We start from the raw sequence: 21584 nt of genomic DNA on the forward strand, positions 1-21584 counted from the left end.
CCGCGCAGCAATATTCTAACAGAGGACGAACGAGTGTAGTGTAAGCTGTCTCTTTAGTGGACTTGTTGCATCTTCTAAGTGTCCTGCCAATGAAACGCAACCTTTGGCTCACCTTCCCCACAATATTATCTATGTGGTCTTTCCAACTGAAGTTGTTCGTAATTTTTAAACCCAGGTACTTAGTTGAATTGACAGCCTTGAGAATTGTACTATTTATGAAGTAACCGAATTCCAACGGATTTCTTTTGGAACTCATGTGGATCACCTCACACTTTTCGTAATTTAGCGTCAACTGCCACCTGCCACACCATACAGCAATCTTTTCTAAATCGCTTTGCAACTGATACTGGTCTTCGGTTGAGCTTACTAGACGGTAAATTACGTCAGCGCGCAATAACCACTCACAGACAGCAGGTGGCAACACCAGCAGTGGAGGACACGTAAAGCGTGGCGGGGGAACGCGGAAAACAGTGCAGTCTTAGTTCTAATGTGGAAACGGAGCGATTAATCTGAGATCCAAAAGGGAATGATCATTTGCTTTCGGGCTAAGGGTGGAAGCATTTCCGAAACGGCTAAGTTTGTAAATTGTTCGTGTGCCGCTGTAGTTAAAGTATGCCGCCCATGGCGAAATGGCACTATCCAATACCAGCGCCGAGGCATCTGTACTGCACCACGGCCCATAGATGACAGGGGTGAACAAAAGTTCCGATGTGTACGGGCGAATAGCCGTTTAACTGTAGACCAACTGATCACCCAGATGAATCATGCGGCTACCGGCAGTATCTTTCCAACGATCTTTCAGCAAATGTTGCTGCGTATGGGCATCCGCAGCAGGCATCTGGCTCATTCACCTATGCTGCCTGCTGTTCATCAACGATGACGGCTGGCATTTGGACACCAGTGCCTCGACTGGACGTTTGCTGAGTGGTGACAGGTGGCCTTGCCGGCCGCAGTGGTCTAGCGGTTCTAGGCGCTCAGTCCGGAACCGCGCGACTGCTACGTCGCAGGTTCGAATCCTGCCTCGGGCATGGACGTGTGTGATGTCCTTAGGTTATTTAGGTTTAAGTAGTTCTAAGTTCTAGGGGACTAATGACCACAGATGTTAAGTCCCATAGTGCTCAGAGCCATTTGAACCATCTGAACAGGTGGCCTTTTCGGATGAATCACGTTTTATGCTCCATTGGACAGATGGCCATTGGCGTGTACGCCTGTGCAACAATCGTCGGAACGGTCGAGGCCGGAGGACGGTGCGTTATTGTCTGGGGCACGCCGGCCGTGGTGGCCGAGCGGTTCTAGGCGCTTCAGTCTGGAACCGCGCGACCGCTACGGTCGCCGGTTCGAATCCTGCCTCGGGCATGGATGTGTGTGATGTGTTAAGGTTAGATAGGTTTAAGTAGTTCTAAGTTCTAGGGGACTGATGACCTCAGCAGCTAAGTCCCATAGTGCTCAGAGCCATTTTTTGTCTGGGGGATGTTTTCGTGGCATTTGCTGGATGATATCATCATTCTTGAATTGTGGAAGGCACAGCTGATCAATACACGTATGCCTGTACCTTTAGGCACCATGTTCACTCCTACATGCAGCTCCACGATGAGTTTACCGTACTTCCCTGACTACGAAACGCACAAGAGTTAAAACCAAGCGATATACTGTGGGACCACCTCGATCGGGGTGTACGCACCATCAACCGAGAAACCTAGCCCAGGTGGCCACGGCGCTGGAGTCGGTAAAGCTCCACATCCCTGTCATTACCTTCCAGAATCTCAGTGACTCCCTTCCTGCACGTCTCACAGCCATACACGCTGAGAAAGGTCGTTATTCAGGTTTTGGACAGATAGTCACATTAATGTGACTGGACAGTGTATTTTGGGGATCTTTTTTAACGGAATTTGGACCAGTGTCTGAACACTCACTGTTGATCTATTACTCCATACACGCCGTCAGGAACGCTGTAAGTTCAGGCGGTACCTGGAGAGTTTTTGCAGTGGAAACAGCTATTTTAAACTCTCAGCTGACAAAGAGGTGCCCTCAACAACAATGAGATTTGTAATGTCAACAAAAAAAAAAGTTTCAAATGGCTCTAAGCGCTATGGGACTTAACATCTGAGGTCATCAGTCCCCTAGATTTAGAACTACTTAAACCTAACTAAGGACCTCACACACATCCGCGCCCGAGACAGGATTCGAACCTGTGACCGCAGCAGCAGCGCGGTTCTGGACTGAAGCGCCTAGAATCGCTCGGCCACAGTGGCCGGCCTAATGTCAACACAGGTTGCGCATAACACATTTATAATTTCAGTTATATCTGCGAGCTGGCTTTGTTAATACGCCCCTTTAATGCAGTAGTGTTGCATATGATTCGATCAAACGGAGAAAATGGAGTGATGAGCCGCCAAAAATGTTTGTTTCGAAGATTCATTGCTAACGAAAATACAAAAAAAATTATGCAGGTTCGTTTGGAGTTTCTGACTATGAAGTGGGATGCTCAATTCAAAACTGGTCGTATTTCTCTTCAAAGTGATCCACCTGAAGGTTGCCTCAGACTTGCAAGTAGAGTGAAAAATGTTGGAAAATAAGCGATTAAAGGGATATGAAATATTTTTCGGGATATGAACATCAGGAGGAGAAATATGGAATATTTTTATGAGAAATTAACTATTATAAAGGTTACTGAAAGCTGTGTGGTGCATTTGTTAAACCCTGACCAAAAGCAGATGACGAAACAAGTGGTTGCACTGTTTCAAAAAGAATTTCACTGCTTTTTATGAGATCTGTATTAAAAATATCATGTAAGAAACCAAACAGCAACCACAGCAGTGGGTGGAAGCCTGTGGTCCTACTGCTAAAAACTCGAAGTCCATTTCTTCTTTTGGAAACATGTAATCAGGGTATTCAGCAGGAATTCTTCTTATTGATGGCTAATATTTTCACTACACCAAATCTTAGATATCCCCTTAAAAGAGCAGACTTTTGGACTCTATTAGTTGCCGAATTGAGGCCATTATCAAGAGTTAAGGTCCTCTTGCACGATACTAGTGTCATCTCTCCTAGTTTTGACTAACGTTTGTTTGCAATAAATGGTAATTATTACGCTAGTCTCCTGAACCAACTGGATGAAAAAATACATAAACAGAGTCCTGGACTTAAAAATAGAAAGAAAATTGGAACTTTCACGTTAATCACAAGATTTGGTGAGCTCTAACATCAACCTGTTCCCACATCTAAAAAAGTATGTGGATGGAAAAATACTGAGTCGAGTAAAGACATTATCACTTTTACTTATTTATTTATCGGGGACAGATCGGTGACCTCTCTGTGATATCAGAATTATCTTTTATTTCCCAACGTCTCAGTTGCACAATTTTTATGGTTCTGAAACCATGTTCAGGCCTACACAACTGCGTATGCCACCACTCAGCTACACAGTTCTGACAGACTTAATCCATTCACGGAGTAAACTGCAGTTTCAAAACAGTAAAACTTGTTCCAGTTGTTGCTGTCATGTATGCACAACATATACAAGAGATTATAACAGCCTTAGATGGTTATTTCGTAGAACTAAGTCGCGCTTTGGGGCTGGAATGTATGAAACGGAATAAATGTTGTCTGCTGTCTGTCGATCTAAGACCTTGCTATGTCGAAAAATGTAGGTGAATTTCGTCCTAATAATATAAACTCCACTGCCAACCTTAGGACTTTTATATTTGCCCTCGTACTGGTCATAGTCGAAACTCAATATAATTGAGGGCACGTAGTTATATTAGACTAACTGTAAGCTGCGGTGAAAAGAACTAGAACACAAGACCACAGCACAAGGGAAGACGAAGACGGGTTAAAATAGATATAAGTGCTGGCGGAGCAATGATTAGCAGACGCGTGACAGGTGAACGTGAGTGGGACACAAAAACAGCAAATCACCAACCCACAGCGGATGCTGGTTGACAGAAGGAGGACAAAATAAACAAACACGCTCTCAAAAATAATTCTCTGAGGGCTGCCAGGACGCTCGAAAATAGTTTTCAAATAAAATTTCGCAAGTCAACTTTCCAGATGTTTCAGCTCTAGTTTCGAGCCTCCATTACCACACGATGACAGGAGAGATAAAATTAGAAGCATTTGGCCGGCTTTCGCTCTAGAGGTCACATAGAGCGAAACGGTTATTACTGCACCGAAGAGAGGTTTACTTGCGAAGGGAAGAAAAATTGGAAGATGCAAGCTTGCAGGAATATTTTTAACGCGAATAATTTATTATTAGTTCCAGTCTTATCTGTCTTCCAGCGGTAAGCTTCGCGAGACAGCCAGAAGGATACGACTAGTTGAGGTGTTGGCAGTGTTCTGCTGAAGAAATATTAGGATTTAACATCTCGTTGACAGGGACGTCGTCAGAGAATGATTTCTAGTTCGAATGGACAAGGGTGCGGAAGGGATGTGGTCCGTGACCTTGTCAGTGGGATCTTCCCAGTGTCCGCCGGAATTGATTTAGAAATACCTCGGAAAATCTAAATTGGGATGGCTGCAAGTGGATCTGAATGTTTCTCTCCCAGAATACGATTTCAGTGTCTTGATCGTTGCAACACGTGACTCGCCCCTATAGCCGAACGTGGTAGCACGCCGCTCGCCGGATTCGGGAAGGGGCATCGGGCCAGCATCGAATCCGCCCGGCGGATTAACGACGAGGAACGGTGCACCGGCCGGTATGGATGTGGTTTTTAGGTGGTTTCTCACATCCAACTGCCGAGGTCTCCAGTTACACGATTCGCCCAAACAATTCTAGAACTTCTCGCACTTTCACATGGGATACCACTAGACGCAGACGGATTGGGAACAGGAAGTCCGTCCCGGAGGAAAGGGTCACGACACCCTCTACCACCAACACTGCCAAATCTAGATTAACATGCCAACCCCGTGAAGATGCGCGATACGATCAGGAAAAAGAAGAAACAAGATAAGAATCGTTGCTATATGTCACTCTGCCACTTTGCTGAGGTTAGGCAGTCGTGCAGAATATCTGCTCCTGATGCTTAGACAGAACACATTCTCTACAATTGTGAGAGTGTCGTAAAGAGTGACCCAATCAAGCAATTTTTCGATAGAGCTGTGCGGCTAACGTAGAAGAATGACGGTTAATAACGCAATGACATGTTTATCTGACTATTCGTTGATAGCTAAGTATCCTACATCAGTGTCGTGTTGGATAACAGAAAGCAGATGTGATGAATATCATTTGGTGCAGTTAAATGTGATACAATTAAGGGGTAGACCATCGTTACGCTCGATTATGGAACCGATATTCATAATTTTTTTCAATAAAATAACAAACCAATTACAAACCTGACTTACGACCTTTATTGTACACCCATGAGATTGTGTTAGATGCTTTTTTAAGTAAAACACTTGGATTCAGAGGATACTATACGACATCGACGAAAGGCCTTCGCAAAGTGTGAGAGCGCTTGGTGGGAACTCTGAACGCCACAATATTCAACCTAGAACAAAATTTCAAAAACTGCATTGAAACTGATGATATTGTCTAACGTAGTACGGAATGATATTTTTAAGGACAGTTTTTAACAGAATGGTCGCACTATGAAATAAAAGTCAATTTTTTCGACGAAAAAGTTCTTATAAGAACGTGCACCACAAATCGAAATTAAAATATATCGCAAAAATCCCACGTACTACGGTAGGAAGAACACCGATTCACAAGTTACAAAAAGGCCTAATGTAATTGCGTGTTTGTTTCATGAGCTATAGCTCCCGCCAACTTAAAATGTGTTGGTTACAATAAAAAAAGCGTTTTTTTTAGTATTAAAGTTGAACAGACCTTTAATTGGCAATTCCAGCACCGTATAGTTGGCCATCCTTTTGCCGATGTAGAAACACTCTCATTTTGACGGAATCATGTCGATTAACGGGCCTCCGGTTACCAATCAAAGCGAATTTTGCACGATTAGGATTACTTTTCGAAATTTTTTTAAAGTATAAATACGTTCGTTTGTCATTTTCCAGCAGATACGTTTTACTTTGTACAAAAAGGAGCCACATTATTATAAGTTAAGCAAAAGTGAGACTGTTTACCGTAAGCGAATCATGTTACGAAGAGGAATATTGTTGAGAATAGCGATGTCCTATGCGACACTATCGGAAACTAACAGGAGCCTTATTCCGTCGGTAGCAGTTATAGTATTACATCGGTTGCATTCGAGAGGTAGGATGCCCCAGACCCCAAGCAGCAAATCGCGGTTTTAGCATATTTTAACATTTATGGCACACTTTTATATGAATGAATCTTAAAAATAGGCTCCCGAAGGAAGAATTTAAGAAAATTAGAAAGTTAGGTTAAAAATTGACCCTGTTCTACACCTCTTAATGAAGACTGGAAACTTGAAAGAGCGCCATATTCATTGAAGATTTGGTGTACATTACCCTCGTTGCTACTGATAAAGTGAAGAACCGTTGGAAGCACCTGTTTTATATACAGATCATGGCCCACGAATAATCAGAGATACTTCTTCACCAGCCTGGTTGCGTAAACCGAGCTCACCTTATGTTTACTAAGAAGGATTTCTTTATTTATAAAATACTTTCTGTTTGTTTTGTTCCTCAGCTTTGATAAACTTTAGAAATGACGTCATGTAACACCGTAAGCTTCTGTTAGAAGTGTTCTTTAATAGGTGACCGATTTCGGTCAAAGACCATTTTCCAGTACAGCTTGTGTTAACAGCAAAAATTGATTTGGAGTACTATTAAGTCAAAGAAGGAGAACAATGTCAAGAAGTCTTATAGACAGTGCGTAGGGAGTAAACATGTTTATATGGTATAGAACACGTAAATGATAACAAAGCTGCGAGGAGTGGCCGCGTGGCTTGAGGCGCCATGTCACGGATTGCGCGGCCTCTTCCGCCGGAGGTTCGGGTCCTCCCTCGGACATTCTTAGCATAAGTTAGTTTAAGTAGTGTGTAAGTCTAGGGACCGATGGTTCAAATGGTTCAAATGGCTCTGAGCAGTATGGGACTTAACTTCTGAGGTCATCAGTCCCCTAGAACTTAGAACTACTTAAACGTAACTAACCTAAGGACATCACCCACATCTATGCCCGAGGCAGGATTCGAACCTGCGACCGTAGCGGTCGCCCGGTTCCAGACTGTAGCGCCTAGAACCGCTCGGCCACTTAGGCCGGCAGGGACCGATGGCCTCAGCAGTTTGGTCCCTTAGGAATTCACACACATTTGAACATTTGATAACAAAACCGGGAAGCAGGCGTAGTATCAAACATTTTAGAGATTTGTACATCACTACGTACATAATTCGACACAGAACGGAGCCCGCAAGCAAATTCTATCTGACACTCCGCGTAGACAATCTCAGTAGCACTGAATGCTGAACCACTACGGGTGTTAGTACCGAAGTTCACAGCCGCTTACAGTGTTACATTACGCCGTTTCTAAACTTTCTTATTTGTAATCTGCTGCTGTTTTATCCCTTTCCCATATAGGGCCTTTTTAGTTTGATTTAGTTTGATTTTCCAGGCTGTCTCCTCGATTTTCTGTCTGATCTTCACTTTCTGTCTCAAACTATGTCCAGGTTGCTATATTTAAACCATTCTTTTAAGATGACCCAACTATCTACATATAGCGTTGCAGCATGTTTTGCAGACTGGCTGTTCCACTTGGACGTGGTGGCGTATCTCCCGTCTCCATACCGTGTTGTTCCTCGTTTTCTGGACAACAGCCAAAGTAACTTCAGTTCTTCGGCTTTTAGTTCACTGATATCTCTGTTGATTTATACGCATTTGTGGATTGCATGTAATCACAAAAACTCTTACATGAAGGGCTTATTTCAATAACGGTACAAGTCCATTACCTCCACTTTTCTGCCTATAATGCTTCTGACATTAATGATCCAAACAAACAGAAGGAAAGGTTCATCTCTAGCAAGAAGCCATATGCTTGAATATTTCTGGCATCTCAGCTAAAGATTTTTCAGCGCTCATTTAACTTTAGGACTCTGTATCTCAAAATGAACAAAAATGGACTTGTACCACTAAATAAGCCCTTCACATGATCCTCCCAGTTGCTAAACTGCATCAGTTCGGGTAATGAACCCTAGCTCTCGGCTATTCCCACCACCATCGTCATCAGTGAAGATGTGATTAACAGAATCGAGACATAATCTTTCCTTCACGAATAGTCTAGGATGTTCTCTGCCATATTTCATACGCTTTCCGCCTTTTCTCTGCACAGGGTGACCCAAGGCGAATGGTCATTATTCCAGACTGTGACATAAATGGCCGTCTGAGGCAAAAAAGCTCTTATAGAGACATGCTCTATACACGATAGCTTCCAAGGTGGAACATATTTAGTACAAATTAGTTTTCTTCATAATGTCGCACGGTTTACACTGAATGACAGGACACATTTACTTTTTTAATAATTTTAGTGGAATTACTAGCGGGATTCCGTTTGCTGCAAGGAATGCAGTGCAATTCTGACACGTTGAGGCCGATTAATGTTATACCATACGTGTGAGGGAACATCTTAACTGCACTACCTGTAATTGGTGGAATGGCCCTGTCAAGCTGACTACTATGATCTTCAAGTCTGAGACCGTTAGATTTTTGTTTGGATGTAGACATATGCGTACACAGGAAAGGTGGATACGCGGAAAAAGCTCCTAAGTACATAGCAATCCTTATTAAAATTGTGGTGTCACCGCCAGACACCACACTTGCTAGGTGGTAGCCTTTAAATCGGCCGCGGTCCGTTAGTATACGTCGGACCCGCGTGTCGCCACTATCAGTGATTGCAGACCGAGCGCCGCCACACGGCAGGTCTAGAGAGTCTTCCTAGCACTCGCCCCAGTTGTACAGCCGACTTTGCTAGCGATGGTTCACTGACAAATTACGCGCTCATTTGCCGAGACGATAGTTAGCATAGCCTTCAGCTACGTCATTTGCTACGACCTAGCAAGGCGCTATTATCAGTTACTATTGATGCTGTAAAACATGTACCGTCAAGAGCGATGTTCACCAATTATGGATTAAAGTTAAGTATTCCAGCAGCTACGTACGTTTTTTGTTAGTCTCATTTCCTTGACCTGTTCAAGACCTCACGCCAGCCTGCGTGAGCTAAAATGCGTGCCTTTCGGCTTCCTCCTCTCCTAGTGGGTTGGCTCTCTTGCCAATCCATAACAAAAATTACGCTAATCCAATTGAAACGCCCGCCGCTGTGGCCGAGCGGTTCTAGGCGCTTCAGTCTGGAACCGCGCGACCGCTACGTCGCAGGTTCGAATTCTGCCTCGGGCATGGATGTGTGTGATGTCCTTATGTTATTTAGGTTTAAGTAGTTCTAAGTTGTAGGGGACTGATGACCTCAGATGTTAGGTCCCATAGTGCTCAGAGCCATATTAACCAATTGAAACAATGACAATGATGGTGATAAAACTCATCGATATCATGCGGGCCGCATCGCATTTGACGTTGCTTACTCGAAGACAAAATATTAAGCATGAAGTGTGCTACAAAAAGCTGTGAGGCTAACGGAGGTTTCTCACAAGTTTCTACAGCGGTTTTTCTTTCTGTACTCAGTAGTTCATTTATGCAGAAGATCGACTGTGTGTTGTCTCTAAACTATCCTGATGCTGGAACTGGTATACGTGTTCAAACTTTTTCCCATGTACAACGATGCCAGTGCGCTTACGAAGATTTATGATAACATAATATACTGTATAATGGTAAGATCCTAGAATTAGTCCCGATCACGTAACCTAGCACTTGGATCAAAAAGTATACTGTCACCAGAAATGAATAGCCGTTAAATCTTAAATTCAGTCTGGAATATCCATCGGAAGCATAGGCTAGACGCCAGCGGTGGCGATGCAATGAACTACCACATCTACTAAGGTTTTTCACAGATTCCAAATGCAACATAATTTGGGTGAAGGTAAGTGTCAAACTTAGTAATCGGCTGTTTCTCTAGATCGACTGCCTAAAGAGCTGCAGTGTTAGAACGGTCCAGGAAAATTTTGGTGAATACCGCGGGCAAATTCCGTGATCATGTTACGAAGAGTACTAGGATAAGTGTTCCGTATTCACGTGGTCACAACACTACCCGAATTTAAACCCAAGTGGAAATCTGTGGACCACCTCGAACGGGCTTTTCGCGCCATGAATCATCAACCGAGAAGCCTACCGCAGGTGGCCACTGCACGGAAGTCGGAATGGCTTCATATCCCTGTCTGCACCTTCCAGAACCTCACTGACACACTTTCTCCACGCCTCGCAGTGGTCCACTCTGCAAAAGGTGATTACTCAGGCATTTAACAGGTGGTTACATTAGTGTGAGTCTGTAGCTTGTGGTTTCGCGGTGGCGTTCTCGCTTCCCGAGCACGGCGTCCCGGGTTCGAGTCCCGGCGGGGTCAAGGATATTCACCCGCCTCGAGATGACTGGGTGGGTGTTGTTGTGTCGTCTTCATCATCATCATCATCATTCAACCCCATTACGGTCGTTAGAAGGCAATGGCAAACCACCTCCAGTAGGATCTACGCTCTGTTACGGAGTATTGGACTTCATCATCATACATTAATGTGACTGGACAGCGTATAATAGATAATACTGTTACGATGCACCCTTCGCCATGCATTGTACAATGGCTTGCGGTGTATGTATGTAGACGCAGCTGATTAAAAAAATGGTTCAAATGGCTCTGAGCACTATGTGACATAACTTCTGAGGTCATCAGTCGCCTAGAACTTAGAACTAATTAAACAAAACTAACCTAAGGACATCACACACATCCATGCCCGAGGCAGGATTCGAACCTGCGACCGTAGCGGTCGCTCGGCTCCAGACTGTAGCGCCTAGAACCGCACGGCCACTCTGGCCGGCCTGCGGATTAAAATCTTGACGCCCATGTCATGCGGCAGAGTAATAAAACACGAAGAATGTTTGCGTTTCTCAGAATAACGGTGCGGGAGAAGAGCAACATGTGCATATCAAAGGACTTAACGGGCACCGAGAGTTAAATCCGTTTATAACCAGAAGCGCAAGCTCAGAAATACCTCCGAGAATTCATCATCATAATTTCTTTCCAACGAGCCAGGTAGGAACTTCGTGAACCATATGCTTCCATTGATTTCTGCCCTGATATAGCTATTCTCTCTCCGCTACATCCCACGTTACTCCTGTCCTCTAGATGTTTCCATTAACCTGATCTGTCCATCTCTTCCTAGGCTGCCCAGTCGGTCTTATTCCTGGTACCACCTTAGAGTATCGCTTGCAGCACCTGTGACTTTTCACTTGGATTTTGCTAAAAAAAATTTAAAATATTTTAAAATATATTTTTTCGATAGTTCCGTTTCCATTTCATTATCGGTAAAGATCTCTCTCGACTGTAAAAATCAACACATGGATTATTACTCTTCTACATAACTTCAGCGGCTCTTGAGACACCATCAAGACGTGGGAACAGTTTGTTCTAGAGTGTTGCATTCTCGCCGCTTTGCCGTTTCAGGTCCGAGAAAGCGACAAAGACGGACACAGAAATTCGCTAAGCACCGTACGGTGTATCTAGAAGAGGTGCACGGACAAAGACCGACACCGCCTGGTCGATGTGCGTAGGGCGGCGTCTTGCTCAAGACGTGCTGGCCTTGTCTGTCGGATGAGCAGTGAAAGCGCCGGTGCGATTTCCTGCCCACCTACTGCACAGCCCGTGACTGTATAATTTACTAGCGTCACAGGGTCACCGCCAACGCTAGAACGGAACGACCTTCTATTATTTAGCACGACAATAAACCTACCGTGAAACCGGATGGAACACTCGAAAAAGGTTAGCTGGTTGCACATAACTCGTGTCGTCTGGCTTTCCGAGGTCAATACTGTTACAACTGTTGCTGCAAAATAAAAGAAAAAGGGGGCTGGTTCAAGAAAACGGTTAATGTTCCGCCAACTACTTCACGACGGCGCACTGCCAATGCAGGGAATTCTCAGATCAGGGTGGGAATCAAAAACTGCTTATGTTCAGAAAACAAGGCAGCAGAATTCTTGCCGGCCGAAGTGGCCGTGCGGTTAAAGGCGCTGCAGTCTGGAACCGCAAGACCGCTACGGTCGCAGGTTCGAATCCTGCCTCGGGCATGGATGTTTGTGATGTCCTTAGGTTAGTTAGGTTTAACTAGTTCTAAGTTCTAGGAGACTAATGACCTCAGCAGTTGAGTCCCATAGTGCTCAGAGCCATTTGAACCATTTTTAGCAGAATACTTGAGTGATCTAATGGTAGAAATAGGTTTCTGAAACCACTCACAACTTGAATAAAGAAACGAATTGTATAAAATAGTGAGTGTTGACTTTTCATTACATCGTCACAAATGATTACTGTATTCACGGAAGTCCGACGTAATGAAGGAAGGAAGATTAGGGTTCGAGATCGAGGTCATTAGCAACGGACCGCAAGCTCGGAATGTTTCTGGGGTGGGGAAGTAAACCGGCCGTACCATTTCAAAGGGACCATCCCGGCATTTGCCTGGAGTGATTTCAGTCTCAGGACTGAAGACCACAACAACAACAACAACAACAACAAACAACGTAAAACCTAAATATGGATGGTCGGGCGCATATTTTAACCGTCCTCCTCCAGAAAGTGAGGTGAGTCCAGTTTGCTAACTACTGCGTCACCTCGCTCGGCGATGTAATGAATATTACTGTCTTTCTTCAATATTGGAAAACAAGAAATCGACGCCACTTTTCAAATCTGAAAGGGACAGAACATAGAAAACACATATAAGTTAAAAGTTGGAGATTACTTATCACGGGGTAGCAAATCTCCCATCATAAATTTGTGTAGGTTTTAATCAAGGTCTCAGTATTACATCGTATTAATAGAATTAGTAACGGAACAACTCTTAACAGAACGTGAGGTTCGGAGGCTTATTTGCTCTGTAAAGTAGGATAGATGGTGATCTGTGGCATATTTGCCGAAAGAGTACAATGTTGGTGGACGGGCAAGAGTTTCGGAAGACACAGATCATCGTACATTCTTAAACATGGAGCTCCGCAGCACACCACCCCTCCGTGTTCGCATGTTGACCCAACGACATCGTCAGTTACGATTACAGTGGGCACAGGACCATTGGGAATCGAACGCGAATCAATGAAAACGTGTCGGCTCTTCCGGAAATCACATTTTTGCTACACTAAAGTCGATGATCGTCTTCACAAACACCGTCATCGAGATGAATAACGGCTCGGAACGTGCAACACGCCATGGACACAGCCTGATGGGAGCAGTATTATGCTGTGGGAGACATTCTCTTGCGCTTTCATGGGGCCTGTGATAGTAATCGAAGACACACTGACACATGCGAACCACGTGCATCCCTTCATGCTTGATGTCTTCCCTAATGGTGATGTCATCTTCCAGCCGCATAATTTTCCGTGTCTCGGAGCCAGAACCGTGCTACAGTGGTTTGAGAAGCATTATAGTGAGCTCACGTTGGCGACCAAACTTGCCTGATGTAAAACCTATGGAACCCATGGGCGTCGCTATCGGGCGCCATCATCGCTTACGCAAATCAGCGGCCCGTTGCATGACCTGTGCGTAGACATCTAATGCCATGTACCTTCACAAACCTATCAACAAACTGTCGGATCCCTGACGCGCAGAATCAGTGATGTATTTCGTCCCAAATATGGTCAAACAAGCTATTAAGCAGGTGATCATAATATTTTGGCTCACCAATGCATGTATTTGTACGTGGTTGAGGAGAAGAATTAAACGTCCTGTCACTTACAAAAGTATGACCAGACCCTGTTTTCAGTATTGTTGATCTGTGTGGGTTTCTTATCAGATAAGACTGACAGAAGGGATGAAATAGCTCAAAGATGAATCACATGGCACGTCATAGAACGCTTTAATCACCACGATAGTACCACTGGAATGCGCAAAACCTTTAGTGGAAAATTATGTATTCCGTTGGAGTACCGAGAGAAATGTTAATCTTAGAACGACCTCGATCTGCTTTCCGAAGGGAACCAAACAACACAATTTTACTCTTTCGCATCCACTTGTCGGCTAATGACGCATGCGCATATTTTATCTTATTTTATTTGTGGATCATTTGTGAAAATGGCCATGTAGTAAAAGAAATGATCAGAGGCTCAACGCTATCTCGGATGAACGAGGATGGGAGAAGGAATAGGTGGATTTCCTGTTGAAGAAACTTTCTGGTTTTTCGTCAAACTTACATGCAGAAATGACTGAAGTCCTAAATTTAGGTGGCCGAAAGGTCTCTACTATTGCACCTTCTCAATATGCCAATAGATCTGCACGTTTCTGTGACCGATCTATGAGATGACTGTGTTTGATGGTCTCGATGCCCGATAAAGTCGGGACGCTGATTCGGGCTCTACGTGGACATGGGTGCGGTGTTTAAAGGAGCCATAATTATGATCTTACCTTGCAACTACAGGATGTAAAAATACTTAAGAAATCTACAAGTGAACTGATAAACAATTAAAAATATGCTTCAAAACTATGGCTGCAGTGTTAATACAAAGAAGGCGGAAAATTAAAAACGGATGGATTTGATGTATAGCCAAGATGCAAAATTGCTATCCTGCTTTTTATTTATTCCGTTCTTTTTTTCCTTCTCCTTAACAAATAAGCCACGAGGCACTGACGTTGAGCGCCGTAGTGATTCAGAGGGCTGTTCTTGGCATTTTGTTATTCATTTATTTGGTCACTAATCCAACACAACTCGGACTCAATTGCTAGTGCGCATTTGATAAACTCGATTTATTGTATATTAAATATGCCAAGTCAGATTTTTTGCGAAGAATATAATTTCATTGTCATTCTTTACCAAATTTTGTTTCTAGTCTAGAGAGAAAAGTATGTTCTGACGTTTATTTGGATGTAGTTCACATAAAGGTACGCTGCTTGTATCATCCTTAAGATTTAATTTGTTAATCTCAAAAATACCTTACAACAGCACACAACAAGTAACATATTGCAAAAAGCAAAAAGGAAAAAAAAAATGATAGCGACAATAGATGATCGGGGTCCAAAGCCGTTCATGGGTGAAAGTCTTTCCAAAACCACTGATTATTTGCAGCTGACTTAAAAACTATTTAAAATTTCTGAGATCTTGCGAAAAAAACATTATGCGAATAGTAACACTTCCATAATTTATAATACTGGGAATGAGTGTGCCCTTATGAGCGAACAATATGAGGAGGGCTAGCATGAATGTGGTGACAGTTTTGTTTTAATGGTTGTATGGTTTGGGCTTGTGACTGCTGTCTACATTTTTATGGCTGTGCATTGACCGATACTCAGTGGCCTCGATGTGTAGTAATCAATAAGTAATTGTGGTTTGACTAGAGGTAAGTTAAAGCGTTTCCTTTTTCAGATTAACACATAGGCGGCTATGGGCTACATAAATGTTAAATTTATATGCTATTGGCCAATTTCGGCTTTTTAGCCATTGTTGAGCAACCTATAAACGTACCAAAACACAGGTGAAATAAAACATATAATGTATATTAAAAACGCTCTAAATGGCAGCGTAGTGAATTTAACCTAGTCTAGCACTTGCATCCAAATAACCTCTATGTAACTTGACACAACACACATAACATGCAAATCAATCCACGAGCCCACATGTAGACTCGAAGTAACGAAATCCGTATGAAATAGGAAGGAAAGTTATAATGCATGCGGGAGCACACGTACAATATAACTTAATTACGTATTGACCGACAGACTGCTGAGAATCCACATCATATTCTGTACCCTATTTGATACCGATCTCGATGGTGTTGGTAAGTCTACATTTGGACTGTTGGATTGATTTGCAACTTACATGTGTTGCGACATGCCACATAGACATTACTAATGTAGGTATTAGGGGGTAACCTACGTTAAACTGGCAATGCTGCCATTTGGAGTTTTTTTTATACGCGTTACATTCTTTATTTCATTTGTGATTCGATATATTTATAGGTTGCTTGATGTTGACTAAAAAGTCTAAATTGGGGGATAGCAAATAAATCTGAGAAATGTACACCGCATAAAGGAAAATGTTGTCATTTAAAAAAATATCAAAGTTGTGGACCCATGTGCGAACAAAATTATCAGTAATTATTATTTTTCCATTTATCGTTGACTGCATAGTGGAATGACATTAAAAATTTGTTGGTTTACTGGGGAATGTAATTGACACCGTAAGATGAAGAGATTTATAGTTTTTTTTAGCCCTTTGAGACCCTCTGGCAGCCATTGTGTACATTAACTTTTACTATGTTTTAGCTGCAACAGAAGTAATTTTTCCCGACGGAAATCCGAGGTACGCATTTGTGAATGTTCAACCTTTTCATCATGCGCTAGTGCTGCCAAATGTTGGGCTATGAAAACGTCACCAAATCAATGCAGCACCTCGTGACTATCAGAATACACGGATATGGTTGGTTCGCTGTATTTCACTATATAATTGAATATTGTTACTGTTATTTTGCGTGGTAATTATCGAACAATCATTTTACTATTTATTACAATAGAGAATATTTCGTAATTATTTTAGTCCATAAAAGGAAGCCAAGAGCATAAAATATGTTTTGAAAACGGGTACATATTTTTGTATAAATCTTGTATCTAAAATCATTAAAAAAATCTCCTGACAGCATTATTACAAGAAAAATTTTCCTTCCTCCAGGAAAAATTCAGATCAGACAGGATTAAACGGAGGGAACGCTTTCTCTGTCAGTCTTCTAAGTCACCTCGAGGACGTTACAGATAGGAGACGGGCGAAATGGCGCGCAAATCGTGCCCCTTCATAATGTCGTGAAGTCGCAGTCTGCTAGGAGATGTGAGCACGTCGAGTAGTTTTGCGGTCTTGCAACTCTAGACAGGCACTAAGAAGCACAGTTTAAGAGAATAACGAGCGTTGCAGGTTTTGATGTTTCCGAGGATTAAAGTGGGTTTCTGCGTGAAGCGGAGAATGCTGAAATGGCGCCAGTAAATGTCCTTCCGGAGGCGCGGCGCCAGCTCTTGCGCCGGTGTGCGGTTTACCGCGAGGAGCCGGCGGCGTGAGCCAGGGCGCTAGCTAATGTCTCAGTTGCAACTCAGACGCAGCTTTCTTGCGCTGTTCCGTCAAGTTTCTGGAGCAGCGACAATGCTGCAAAATCTCCACACCGACTCTTGCTTCACAAGCTTTCAGCGAGTTAGAGTGGTGTGAGAGACACAAATTTAGGACAAAAAATAGTTGAAACAAACAAGTATTACTTCCGTTCCATTACTCTGCAGAGGACTAAAATTTTATTTCTTCTGCAGAATATTTTTTCTCGAAGCGAAGAAACGCAATCAGTCTTAACTTTCCATCATCATTTGTTGTACCCATCCTTTCTAGACGATCCAAATCAAAGTGTTATTCCTTTCACATCTTTTCTTAGATGAAATGTATGGTTTCCTCGGTAGATCTCTTAAGCTGAGAAAACATACACGTCAGACGTCATTAGAAAACTTCTGAACGAAAACTTTCTCCTAAAATGCATGTCACTAATTAATTAAATTATATTTTTATTGTGTTCTCATTATTGCCCAGTTTCGACTGTGAAGCCAGTTTCACATGCTTTAACCCATCGGAATCGGAATACCTGGATTAGAAATGACGCACACATCAAATTTTACATCGACGAAACGTAAGGGGCTGGTTGCGCTTCACACTTAAATCGTGATACCCGTCATATCTAGAACAGCGGTGATGTAGTGTACCACATCTGAGTAGGACGACGTACTGGATTATGAATAAAGGCATCTTGTCGCCAAATACCGTTGAGCCTGTGCGCTAAAAAGAGGATAATTGTTTATGGTACCAATCCACAGACTATCTCTTTATTGTATGAGCTACGATACCAGCTTCAGAAACTATTGTAAACTTAGAACAAAACTTTTGGATATTTAATACCAGTCCCCAGAACTACAACTTAAAATGACTGCTTGCTTGCAGGCATTTGTTATTCCGCATGTTGGGTTGCATTTACTAGAAATAGGCTTAATTTTATTGGCGTTAAACTGATTAATAATAATGATATGCTTTACCGTTTAAATGCTCTGAGTCTGTCCGGGTGAACGCGAAATTCATTTTAGTCCCTTAGAGCTTCTGATTTGCTCTCTTCAGATGTCTCTCAAAACCTGTGTTTCTAAGGGAAAAATGTATTATCTAAGTGGTGAGACAGATTTCTGAAGTTTTACGCGGTCTGCAGTCGGGACAACGCAGAGGCGAAGCTGGCAGCTATGAAGGAATAGGAGGTAATCAAGCTTCTTTGCAATCTCACTCGCAGGCGTCTCTCAAGTTCTACGAATAAATAGTACAAACCACTTTCTGAAAGTAACAGGCTTGTCGGATTTAATTAGCTCAGCGGCGAAGAGACGATTAAAAAAAAATGTAGCCCTGTGGTAAAGAAATAGCACCCGCAGATTGTTACACACACACGCACACACACACACACACACACACACACACACATACACACACACGCACATACACATGGGCGTGCGCGCGCACACTCACAAAGAATCAATGCGATCCAAATAATTTTGTATGCTATTAGAACCACGTTTCAAGAAAAAATGAATTTTCAATTTACTCTGGAATTTGCGCCACAATGAAACCTACTGGCAAGCCAAAACTATATAGAGACTTCATATTGGTGCCCGGATCTTTCCCACTGTTCGTAAGAGTGTTAACACGAAAGTAATCGAAAGGTAACAGTCTAGGTTAGACTGTCAGCCTAGCACATAGTTAAATTTGTCACGAGGCTTCCCAGCTCAAACAGCTGATATGAGGTCTCCACAGCCGAACACCATATCCGAGATTCTTCAAACATAGTTGTGGCTGGACAAAATATGACACTTCAACTTAACCACGTAGTAGCGGTGTGCAGAATGGGTACACGCTGAGCAGTATCTCGATTTTTCTGCGAAAATTGTGTTTCAACGATTCATAATACAGGCCCTGAAAATATTCGCCACTGGCTCGGCATCCAACACCGTGAAAACTGTCTAAGGCGCTGCAGTCATGGACTGTGCGGCTGATCCCGGCGGAGGTTTGAGTCCTCCCTCGGGCATGCGTGTGCGTGTTTGTCCTTAGGATAATTTAGGTTAAGTAGTGTGTAAGCTTAGGAACTGATGACCTTAGCAGTTAAGTCCTGTAAGATTTCACACACATTTGAACTTTTTTTTTTAACTGTCGAGACGAGAGTACTCTGATACGTAGTAACGCGATCCGAAGGCAGTACCGCGAGGTAACTTCCAGATTGTTGTATTAAGCTACGACTGGTGAATGCTGCAGCAGAGTACATACTGACAACAAGACAAGCTTCCTCTTAGGTATGATAGAATTCGAACGTAAGTAGTTTGTTTGTTCATATGGCTCTGAGCACTATGGGACTCAACTGCTGAGGTCATTAGTCCCCTAGAACTTAGAACTAGTTAAACCTAACTAACCTAAGGACATCACACACATCCATGCCCGAGGCAGGATTCGAACCTGCGACCGTAGCGGTCTCGCGGTTCCAGACTGCAGCGCCTAGAACCGCTCCGGCCACTTCGGCCGGCTAGTTTGTTTGTTGACGAACCTTTTGAGACGTATAAAAATTTCTTTTTATTAATCTAAACGTACACCAAAAGATTGAAAGTGCCAGTCACATAAAGACAGAATGAAACAAAGAAATACAGCGCACAACGTGACTGGTTTGTTTATTTAACATGTGTGAATTCCGGAATGATATTCTATGCTTATACAGAATGGAAAGTGACACTGAGAACAGTGACAGGAAAAGAACTGTAAAATGATATAAAGATAACGCTTACCGATAAAGAGTGAAGAAAAAGAAGTCTAAGCTATACACTGAAAGACAATTTGATGAGACGTGACGTATAATAATTAGGTCGCAATATTCCTATTCACGAATATGTTAATAGGTTCCACAAAAAAAAACCATAGGGGAGTAAGAAACCACGAGGAGGAACACGACATTAACGTTTTGTTAGGAGCACGTGTGATCGGAATGTCGGAGCGTGTTAAGAAAGCGCCAGTTGCAGAAAGCGCCGGCATACCGCAGTCTACATGAGGTTGGAGTAGAGAATCCAGAGCGAGATGAGCAGGATGATGAGGATGCAGTAGGTGGTGACGATGTGGTGAGTCTCTGCCTGCGGCATTGTGGAGTGTGGAGCTTGGAGCGAGCGGCGAGGAGCGTGGAGCGCGAGGCGCGGCTGTCCGGAGGATACTGCGCTGCCGCGAGCGTCTGCGACCGACACTCCCCCGCCGGACCTGCCACGGCTAAAAATGAATGAGCCCCTATTTGGCTGGTCGCCGGAACCCCGCTCGAAAATATGAGCTTGAGTAAATAGTGGCATCCCTTGAGCTGCACAGCCTCCGGCCTCTGGTAACAATGCAGGGAGTTAGCCCAGTTCAACAGAGAATGCACTCTGCCTCGATTGCTCAGTTTGGAATGAGTCGCTACATTCGTATAGTCTACAGAAACGCAACCAACAATGAGTGGACCACTAGAGGATACAATAAGAGCAAGCCATTCACAACACGAGCGCCCCGGGCCATAAGTAGACTCCACCACAAATTATGCCCTCGTAAGCAAAAAAATGGCTCTGAGCACTACGGGACTTAACTGCTGTGGTCATCAGTCCCCTAGAACTTAGAACTATTTAAACCTAACTAACCCAAGGACATCACACACATCCATGCCCGAGGCAGGATTCGAACCTGCGACTGTAGCGCCTAGAACCGCTCGGCCACCCTGGCCGGCCCCCTCGTAAGCAGTTCTCCACATTTGAAACCGATTACAGCATTATCTACACTGCTGTTGCAAACACCTTCAAGACTGCGTTCAAAGAAAGTCAAACTGACTTGAAGTATAGTACGAGGGCGTCATGAAAAATAATGACTCCAAATTTTTATTTTAAAGCTCTTTAAGCTTCTTATATAAAACAAACATTATTAACATTCTAGTAGGTTGGTGCATAAGTTCGTAGCGTTTTTCCATAACACAACAGATACACATAACAGAAATTTTACTCATCAATAATACAGGGTGGTCCATTGATAGTGACCGGGCCAAATATCTCACGAAATAAGCATAAACGAAAAAAACTACAACTAACGAAACTCGTCTAGCTTGAAGGGGGAAACCAGATGGCGCTATGGTTGGTCCGCTAGATGGCGCTGCCATAGGTCGAACGGATATAAACTGCGTTGTTTTTTTAAAATAGGAACCCCCATTTTTTATTACAGATTCGTGTAGTACGTAAAGAAATATGAATGTTTTAGTTGGACCACTTTTTTCGATTTGTGATAGTGACGTAAATGAACAGACAAATAAATTTTTTCAGTTTCACAAAAATGGGATGATTTATTCAAGAGAAAGAGCTTCCTTCACAAATTGAGTAACTCAATAACGTGTTGGTCCCCCTCTGCTCCTTATGCAAGCAGGTATTGGGTTTGGCATTGATTGATAGACTTGTTGGATGTCCTCTTGAGGGATATCGTGCCAAATTATGTCCAATTGACGTGTTAG

The 21584-nt window shown here is 43.1% G+C and overlaps 1 protein-coding gene across 1 annotated transcript in view; it reads right to left on the bottom strand.

The window, feature by feature from the left end:
* LOC126471228 (nose resistant to fluoxetine protein 6-like) overlaps positions 1-20611 on the bottom strand; it is a 292721-nt gene extending 272110 nt beyond the window's left edge. The window contains exons 1-2 of the mRNA XM_050099351.1: positions 20591-20611; positions 20110-20332 (exon numbers count right to left, since the gene is read on the bottom strand). Of these exons, the coding sequence (XP_049955308.1) occupies positions 20110-20332; positions 20591-20611 (244 nt within the window). The remainder of the gene's footprint in view (positions 1-20109; positions 20333-20590) is intronic.
* Between the last annotated feature and the right edge of the window lie 973 nt (positions 20612-21584).

Source organism: Schistocerca serialis, chromosome 3 (assembly GCF_023864345.2).
Source record: "Schistocerca serialis cubense isolate TAMUIC-IGC-003099 chromosome 3, iqSchSeri2.2, whole genome shotgun sequence".
Lineage (NCBI taxonomy): Eukaryota > Metazoa > Arthropoda > Insecta > Orthoptera > Acrididae > Schistocerca > Schistocerca serialis.